Consider the following 10000-nt stretch of genomic DNA (forward strand, 5'->3'; position numbering starts at 1 on the left):
TTCTGCAGGCCCACGTGTGTGGCTCTGAGCAGGGCTCTGATGCTGGAGCTGTCTGTGTCCTCCTTGTCTCCAATCTGAGACTCCTTCAACAGAGAGTCCAACTTCTTCCTGATGTAACTTTCCACTTGGTGGTTACCATTACTCTGAGGAAGGGAGGAGAGAGGGAAGGAGCGAGGGAGAGAGAGAGAGAGAGAGAGAGAGAGAGAGAGAGAGAGAGAGAGAGAGAGAGAGAGAGAGAGAGAGAGAGAGAGAGAGAGAGAGAGAGAGAGAGAGAGAGATTAGTTGTATTGGTTGTGAAACCATCTGTCCCTGGTTAAATACACCAGGTCATTAGTGTAGTCCTGGCAGTACTAGCAGTAGACAGACAGACCAGCCAGCCCAGTACAAGCAGTGCTAGCAGTACAGACAGACCAGCCAGCCCAGTACAAGCAGTGCTAGCAGTAGACAGACAGACCAGCCAGCTCAGTACAAGCAGTGCTAGCAGTACAGACAGACCAGCCAGCCCAGTACAAGCAGTGCTAGCAGTAGACAGACAGACCAGCCAGCCCAGTACAAGCAGTGCTAGCAGTAGACAGACAGACAGACCAGCCAGCCCAGTACAAGCAGTGCTAGCAGTACAGACAGACAGACCAGCCAGCCCAGTACAAGCAGTGCTAGCAGTGGACAGACAGACCAGCCAGCCCAGTAGTAGCAGTACAGACAGACAGACCAGTGCTAGCAGTAGACAGACAGACCTAGCAAGCAGTACTAGCAGACCAGTACTGCTTGCTAGTACAAGCAGTACTAGCAGTACAGACAGACAGACCAGCCAGCCCAGTACAAGCAGTGCTAGCAGTACAGACAGACAGACCAGCCAGCCCAGTACAAGCAGTGCTAGCAGTAGACAGACAGACAGACCAGCCAGCCCAGTACAAGCAGTGCTAGCAGTACAGACAGACCAGCCAGCCCAGTACAAGCAGTACTAGCAGTACAGACAGACAGACCAGCCAGCCCAGTACAAGCAGTGCTAGCAGTACAGACAGACAGACCAGCCAGCCCAGTACAAGCAGTGCTAGCAGTAGACAGACAGACAGACCAGCCAGCCCAGTACAAGCAGTGCTAGCAGTACAGACAGACCAGCCAGCCCAGTACAAGCAGTGCTAGCAGTACAGACAGACCAGCCAGCCCAGTACTAGCAGTACAGACAGACAGACCAGTGCTAGCAGTAGACAGACAGACACAGTGTGAACAGATCAATCCTGGCTCCAGTCCTGATCACTTTAAATCAGCATACTGTATATCTCACTACTTTAATTGGCTCTATATATCACCCTCTCTTCACTGGGAATGAGGGAAACTAGCCAAGATCCCGAATGGCATATGAGAAAGCACTCTCTATGGCCAAAATGGCAGCTGTAGCTTGCTTTCCTCAGCTCGAGGTAGAAGTTGTCTCCAACGACAGATCTAGGACTAGATTACCCTTCTCCATAAAGTTATTCAGATAGCATAAACTGATCCTAGATCAGTAGCTGTAGTTCCTTAAACCTCATGAAAAAAACAACTGAACGTAACAAAAGGTGATGTAATGTTAAACACATAATTATCATATATTTATGAGTCCATTCCAGATGTCAGAAATTAAATCAGAAAATAATTAGGTGGAAATCATATCTCCCATTACGTTTGCTTTTCCGGGCAACTTAGTCGAGGTGTATTTTGTATAACGAAGATAATAATTCTCCGCGACAGGCTCGTTAAACATGGATTAGTCCCAAACACAACTCGGCTAATCGTCTGTCACACCTTCGCAGCACTAAAGCCCTTTGGACTGGTACTGTACGTGGGCATGTATTTTGCTAGGTAGCGTTAGCTAGCAGCAGTCGGCTGTACCTGTACCAAAACGACAGTATTTTACATCCCTATAACTCGTTCTCCGTCTTCTTTTTAAATAGTGAGCCAACATGTTTTCAGTACTTTTAATTCCATGATTAATCAAAACTATTTTGTCTCTCTGCAGCAGAGCAGCAGATTTGTTTGGAACAACCAATCGTAATACATATTATATATATATATTATAATATATCGTATTGGCACCTAAGTATCATGATAATATTATACCATTAAGACCCTGGCAATTACCAGCCCTAATTGTAGCTCAATACTGTCATTAGGAGTCCATTACATGGCCTGTCACTCACCCGGTGACAACACACTGATTAGTGGACAGGCCTTCACACTGCACCAGTCCTCTGAATTACTGAACTGCACCAACCCTCTGAATTACTAAACTGCACCAGCCCCCTGAATTACTGAACTGCACCAGCCCTAGGAATTACTGAACTGCACCAGCCCCCTGAATTATTGAACTGCACCAGCCCTCTGAATTACTGAACTGCACCAGCGCCCTGAATTACTGAACTGCACCAGCCCTCTGAATTACTGAACTGCACTAGCCCTCTGAATTACTGAACTGCACCAGCCCTCTGAATTACTGAACTGCACCAGCCCTCTGAATTACTGAACTGCACTAGCCCTCTGAATTACTGAACTGCACCAGCCCTCTGAATTACTGAACTGCACCAGCCCTCTGAATTACTGAACTGCACCAGCGCCCTGAATTACTGAACTGCACCAGCCCTCTGAATTACTGAACTGCACTAGCCCTCTGAATTACTGAACTGCACCAGCCCTCTGAATTACTGAACTGCACCAGCCCCCCGAATTATTGAACTGCATCAGCCCCCTGAAATACTGAACTGCACCAGCCCTCTGAGTTACTGAACTGCACCAGCCCCCTGAATTACTGAACTGCACCAGCCCCTGAATTACTGAACTGCACCAGCCCTCTGAATTACTGAACTGCACCAGCCCCTGAATTACTGAACTGCACCAGCCCTCTGAATTACTGAACTGCACCAGCCCCTGAATTACTGAACTGCACCAGCCCCTGAATTACTGAACTGCACCAGCCCCTGAATTACTGAACTGCACCAGCCCCCGAATTATTGAACTGCATCAGCCCCCTGAAATAGTGAACTGCACCAGCCCTCTGAATTACTGAACTGCACCAGCCCCTGAATTACTGAACTGCACCAGCCCCTGAATTACTGAACTGCACCAGCCCTCTGAATTACTGAACTGCACCAGCCCCTGAATTACTGAACTGCACCAGCCCCTGAATTACTGAACTGCACCAGCCCCTGAATTACTGAACTGCACCAGCCCCTGAATTACTGAACTGCACCAGCCCCTGAATTACTGAACTGCACTAGCCCTCTGAATTACTGAACTGCACCAGCCCTCTGAATTACTGAACTGCACCAGCCCCCCGAATTATTGAACTGCATCAGCCCCTGAAATACTGAACTGCACCAGCCCTCTGAATTACTGAACTGCACCAGCCCCTGAATTACTGAACTGCACCAGCCCCTGAATTACTGAACTGCACCAGCCCTCTGAATTACTGAACTGCACCAGCCCCTGAATTACTGAACTGCACCAGCCCTCTGAATTACTGAACTGCACCAGCCCCTGAATTACTGAACTGCACCAGCCCCTGAATTACTGAACTGCACCAGCCCCTGAATTACTGAACTGCACCAGCCCCTGAATTACTGAACTGCACCAGCCCCCGAATTATTGAACTGCATCAGCCCCTGAAATACTGAACTGCACCAGCCCTCTGAATTACTGAACTGCACCAGCCCCTGAATTACTGAACTGCACCAGCCCCTGAATTACTGAACTGCACCAGCCCTCTGAATTACTGAACTGCACCAGCCCCTGAATTACTGAACTGCACCAGCCCTCTGAATTACTGAACTGCACCAGCCCCTGAATTACTGAACTGCACCAGCCCCTGAATTACTGAACTGCACCAGCCCCTGAATTACTGAACTGCACCAGCCCCTGAATTACTGAACTGCACCAGCCCCTGAATTACTGAACTGCACCAGCCCTCTGAATTACTGAACTGCACCAGCCCCTGAATTACTGAACTGCACCAGCCCTCTGAATTACTGAACTGCACCAGCCCCTGAATTACTGAACTGCACCAGCCCCTGAATTACTGAACTGCACCAGCCCCTGAATTACTGAACTGCACCAGCCCTCTGAATTACTGAACTGCACCAGCCCTCTGAATTACTGAACTGCACCAGCCCTCTGAATTACTGAACTGCACCAGCCCCTGAATTACTGAACTGCATCAGCCCCTGAAATACTGAAATGCACCAGCCCCTGAATTACTGAACTGCACCAGCCCCCTGAATTACTGAACTGCACCAGCCCCCTGAATTACTGAACTGCACCAGCCCCCTGAATTACTGAACTGTAAAAAGGATTATAGCTGCATGTGAGAACATTTTCTATTTATTTTATTGAACCTTTATTTAACTAGGCAAGTCAGTAAAGAACAAATTATTATTTTCAATGACAGCCTAGGAACAGTGGGTTAACTGCCTTGTGCAGGGGCAGAATGACATATTTTCACCTTGTCAGCTCGGGGATTCAATCTTGCAACCTTTCACTTACTAGTCCAACTCTCTAACCACTAGGCTATCTGCCTCTAACCACTAGGCTATCTGCCTCTAACCACTAGGCTACCTGCCTCTAACCACTAGGCTACCTGCCTCTAACCACTAGGCTAACTCCCTCTAGCCACTAGGCTACCTGCCTCTAACCACTAGGCTATCAGCCTCTAACCACTAGGGTACCTGCCTCTAACCACTAGGCTATCTGCCTCTAACAACTAGGCTACCTGCCTCTAACCACTAGGCAACCTGCCTCTAACCACTAGGCTACCTGCCTCTAACCACTATGCCTCTAACCACTAGGCTACCTGCCTCTAACCACTAGGCCATCTGCTTCTAACAACTAGGCTACCTGCCTCTAACCACTAGGCTACCTGCCTCTAACCACTAGGCTATCTGCCTCTAACCACTAGGCTACCTGCCTCTAACCACTAGGCTACCTTCCTCTAACCACTAGGCTACCTGCCTCTAACCACAAGGCCATCTGCTTCTAACAACTAGGCTACCTGCCTCTAACCACTAGGCTATCTGCCTCTAACCACTAGGCTACCTGCCTCTAACCATTATGCCTCTAACCACTAGGCTACCTGCCTTTAACCACTAGGCTACCTGCCTCTAACCACTAGGCCATCTGCCTCTAACCACTAGGCTATCTGCCTCTAACCACTAGGCCATCTGTCTCTAACCACTATGCCTCTAACCACTAGGCTATCTGCCTCTAACCACTAGGCCATCTGCCTCTAACCACTAGCCCATCTGCCTCTAACCACTAGGCTACCTGCCTCTAACTACTAGGCTATCTGCCTCTAACCACTAGGCTATCTGCCTCTAACCACTAGGCCATCTGCCTCTAACCACTATGCCTCTAAACCACTAGGCTATCTTCCTCTAACCACTAGGCCATCTGCCTCTAACCACTAGGCCATCTGCCTCTAACCACTAGGCTACCTGCCTCTAACTACTAGGCTATCTGCCTCTAACTACTAGGCTACCTGCCTCTAACTACTAGGCTACCTGCCTCTAACCACTAGGCTACCTGCCTCTAACCACTAGGGTACCTGCCTCTAACCACTAGGCCATCTGCCTCTAACCACTAGGCTATCTGCCTCTAACCACTATGCCTCTAACCACTAGGCTACCTGCCTCTAACCACTATGCCTCTAACCACTATGCCTCTAACCACTAGGCCATCTGCCTCTAACCACTAGGGTACCTGCCTCTAACCACTAGGCCATCTGCCTCTAACCACTAGGCTATCTGCCTCTAACCACTAGGCTACCTGCCTCTAACCACTATGCCTCTAACCACTGGGCTATCTGCCTCTAACCACTAGGCTACCTGCCTCTAACCACTAGGCTACCTGCCTCTAACCACTAGGCTACCTGCCTCTAACCACTAGGCTACCTGCCTCTAACCACTATGCCTCTAACCACTATGCCTCTAACCACTAGGCTACCTGCCTCTAACCACTATGCCTCTAACCACTATGCCTCTAACCACTAGGCCATCTGCCTCTAACCACTAGGCTACCTGCCTCTAACCACTATGCCTCTAACCACTAGGCTACCTGCCTCTAACCACTATGCCTCTAACCACTATGCCTCTAACCACTAGGCCATCTGCCTCTAACCACTAGGCTACCTGCCTCTAACCACTATGCCTCTAACCACTAGGCTACCTGCCTCTAACCACTATGCCTCTAACCACTATGCCTCTAACCACTATGCCTCTAACCACTAGGCCATCTGCCTCTAACCACTAGGCTACCTGCCTCTAACCACTATGCCTCTAACCACTAGGCTACCTGCCTCTAACCACTATGCCTCTAACCACTATGCCTCTAACCACTAGGCCATCTGCCTCAAACCACTAGGCTACCTGCCTCTAACCACTATGCCTCTAACCACTAGGCCATCTGCCGCCCCGTGGCTTTGACTTGTTGTAACTTACATTGCTGTTCTTCAGTTTAAAGTTGTCGTCAATCTCATCAGCACTGTCGTCATCATCTGACACCTCCCCCTCCTCAACATCCACAGACAGGTAGGGAGGGAGACGCTTCCCCTGGAGAGAGAGAGAGAGAGAGAGAGAGAGAGAGAGAGAGAGAGAGAGAGAGAGAGAGAGAGAGAGAGAGAGAGAGAGAGAGAGAGAGAGAGAGAGAGAGAGAGAGAGAGAGAGAGAGAGAGAGAGAGAGAGAGAGAGAGAGAAAACGGAACATTCAACTCAACACATTTGGCCTTTTCCTTTTTGAATACCTGGACACCATTATAAACATCCCAACAGTAAAAACCACCCCAACCTTTCACACAGACATTACAACAGTAAAAACCACCCCCAACCTTTCACACAGACATTACAACAGTAAAAACCACCCCCAACCTCTCACACAGGCATTACAACAAAGACATTAATGGCCTTAACCTGGCGCACAGAGAAAACACATGAATCACAGTTTCGCTCACAACACAGAAAGAACACCCCTGGCTGACTCCCGGTTCAACCCGTACCAACCAGCTGTTACTGTCCAGGGCTCCATGTAGAACCCTCCACTGGAGGTCCCCTGACCTCTTTGGTACTGGGGGTTTATAGAGCCCCCTCCATCTAAAACCCACCATACTCTCCTCCCCACATTCCTACTGCCACTGATGTGCCTTCACTCCTGTTAGGCTCCTAATGTTCTTAACCTTAACGCAGAGGTTGTAGAGGGCTTTACCTCCCACCTCCTCAAACTCCCCAGGCTAGGAGTGTTAAAATCCAACAAGTCCTCCAGACCCCCTTGCCAGTCCCCAGTCTCTGCCGTCACCTGCAGTGGCGGAAACATTGGTGCCCCACACTCCCCTTACTGGCTCAGACAGTGCCTCCTGGACCTCCTCCAGGAATCTCTCCAGCAGCCTAAGAGACATTATTCCTGTTTGTTGTGCCAGGACTTCAGGGGTTTTCCACTCCTCCTCTCCCAGCAGTCTCAGGTCACCCAGCCTTAGTAAACCCGCTGCCATCAGTCGGCTCTGCAGGGTGGCCGACTGAACACATCTCAAAGGGATGGCTGGGTTGTTGAAGATAGGCTCCTTCCACACCCAAAGCCCAGGTTCCACACCCCCTTCTCGTGGGGGTCTTAGCAGCTGCCAGCCTTCAGCACTGCAGAGTCAAAATCAGAGAGCCCTGTTGTACTCAGCCTCATGAGGAACAGCTGCCGGTCCAACTCTAATCCGCCAGCTCTCCTCAGCAGTGCGCATGCTGGTTCCCTCAGCAGACATCAGTATGGTACAGCAGTCTCTGTGCCGCCTTTAGTCAGAAAGTAGCCACCCTGCTCTCTGGTTCCACCAGGCCCTGTCCTCCTACGTGGACGGACATGTACAACACTGCCTCCCCCAGCCAGTGATGAACCCAACCAGATAAATTCCAGCAGCTTGTGTTGCTGACCAGCGGAGGGGCGATGAGGACAGCCAGTTTATGCCACAGAGAAGATGCCACCAGGTTGTTGATTATCAGCACCCTTCCTCTATATGACACCTGGGACAGGAGCCACATCAACCTGGCCAGTCTTGACACCACTGCCTGTGTCAGCCCCTCCCAGTTCTTCCTGGCCCACCTCTCTGAGCCCAGTTACACCCCCAACATCCCCCCATGCCCCACATAACAGAGCTTCGAACTTGCCCCAGTTTACCTTAGCTGACGAAGCTCCCTCGTACACTTTAAGACTAGTCTCTAGTGCCTGCATGTCCTGACCATCACAGAAACTTAATCTGCATGTGCTGACACTGCTATGCCTGTCAACACACCCATGCCTGTCCAGCACACTCCCTGCAGTCTCCTGCGTAGCAGGCCCAAAAAATGCTCAATGGCTAATGTATATAACTGTATATGCCTTCTCTTGATCTAAAGAGACCAGTCCAAAGTTCACATTAGAATCTCATGACAAGTCCAACATGTCCCTGATTAAGAACAAGGTGTATGAGCCTCCCGGTACAGAATATGTCTGGTCCTTGTGTACTACAGAGTCCAGATCGGACTTCAGTCTGTTAGAGACGACCACAGAGCAATGCCACAGGCCTCCAGTTCTTGCGTTCTCTTTTTTGGGCATGAGAGTCAGAGCCAACCGATGTCAGCTCATAGGCAACTCTCCGACCCCGACGCATTCACGCAACACTCAAAAAGTCCCGTCCAATTAGTCCACAGAATTTTTCATAAAACTCCACTGGGAGTCCATTGACCCCCGATGCACAGCCAGGGGACATCTGGGTTATGGCCTCTGCCATTTTTTTATTTAAATTTTACCTTTATTTAACCAGGCAAGTCAGTTAAGAACACATTCTTATTTTCAATGACGGCCTGGGACAGTGGGTTAACTGCCTGTTCAGGGGCAGAACGACAGATTTGTACCTTGTCAGCTCGTTCATGGGACAACAGATGAATGTCCATTTTATCCCTCTGTGCCAGAGAGAGCTTAGGTAGTTCTGCAAACAAGACCTGAGCACACATATGATCACACAGTTCTGCCCTATACAACACAGTATAAAACTCCACAGTATGCTCCCGCATCTCCCCCACCACAGAGGTTACCGGCCCATCAGACAGCCGTAGACAATGCATACCCTTGGCTTCACTGCTCTGTCTTTCCAAACCAAAGAAGAAGGAGCTGGGAGCATCCATCTCCTTGAGCATGGAGAACCTAGCTCTTACAAGTGCTCCCTTTGCTTTAACCTGGAAAAAACTGCCTAGGTCCCTAGGTCCAATTAGTCTGGAGGCCTACATTGCCTTGCCCCAGCATCTCTACCTCCATCTCACTAATACAACACTCTAGTTCCCCCAATACTCTCCTAGCCTCTGAGAATGAGAGAGCTGTGTACTGTTGACAGAAAAGCCTCATTTGGACTTTCCCCACATCCCACCATTGACCAAGAGACTCCTGTCTTTGCTGCCTCCACCTTTCCCATCTTGTAAGAGCTTTACATGAAACTTCCAATAGGATGCCTGCCGAGGCCTTGGTGAAGTAGACAGCCGAGGCATGGTTATGTGGTGATCCAACCGGGAGAATGGTCGTGTCCAACAGCCTATTTCTCTGATTCCTGGACATGTAAAACCGAGTCCGTGCTGCACTCACCCTAGTCCCAAAGACCTTCACCCATGTTTACTGTCTTGTGTTGGGATGTCTAGTTCTCCACTCACCCTAGTCCCAAAGACCTTCACCCATGTTTACTGTCTTGTGTTGGGATGTCTAGTTCTCCACTCACCCTAGTCCCAAAGACCTTCACCCATGTTTACTGTCTTGTGTTGGGATGTCTAGTTCTCCAAACATCCACTAGGCCGAACACCACTGAGCCTCCCCATTTGTGTCTTTCGTAAAATCAGTTCCAGTCCCTGCCGACCACCAGCATCTCCTCAGGCGCTACCCGTGAGAGTTCCTGTCTAAGACACCCAAACATAACCCCCCCCCCTCTGTGTTAGGCGTATACACAATTATAAAGACAAAACTCATGTGTTAATTTCTGCTT

At 49.7% G+C, this 10000-nt stretch overlaps 1 protein-coding gene across 1 annotated transcript in view; it reads right to left on the reverse strand.

Annotated features, from left to right (window-relative positions):
• The window catches only part of LOC123992514 (1-phosphatidylinositol 4,5-bisphosphate phosphodiesterase eta-1-like), a 195280-nt gene that overhangs the window by 65255 nt on the left and 120025 nt on the right, over positions 1–10000 (reverse strand). Inside the window, exons 11-12 of the mRNA XM_046293711.1 lie at positions 6462–6572; positions 15–143 (exon numbers count right to left, since the gene is read on the reverse strand). Of these exons, the coding sequence (XP_046149667.1) occupies positions 15–143; positions 6462–6572 (240 nt within the window). The remainder of the gene's footprint in view (positions 1–14; positions 144–6461; positions 6573–10000) is intronic.

This window comes from Oncorhynchus gorbuscha, linkage group LG13 (genome assembly GCF_021184085.1).
Source record: "Oncorhynchus gorbuscha isolate QuinsamMale2020 ecotype Even-year linkage group LG13, OgorEven_v1.0, whole genome shotgun sequence".
Lineage (NCBI taxonomy): Eukaryota > Metazoa > Chordata > Actinopteri > Salmoniformes > Salmonidae > Oncorhynchus > Oncorhynchus gorbuscha.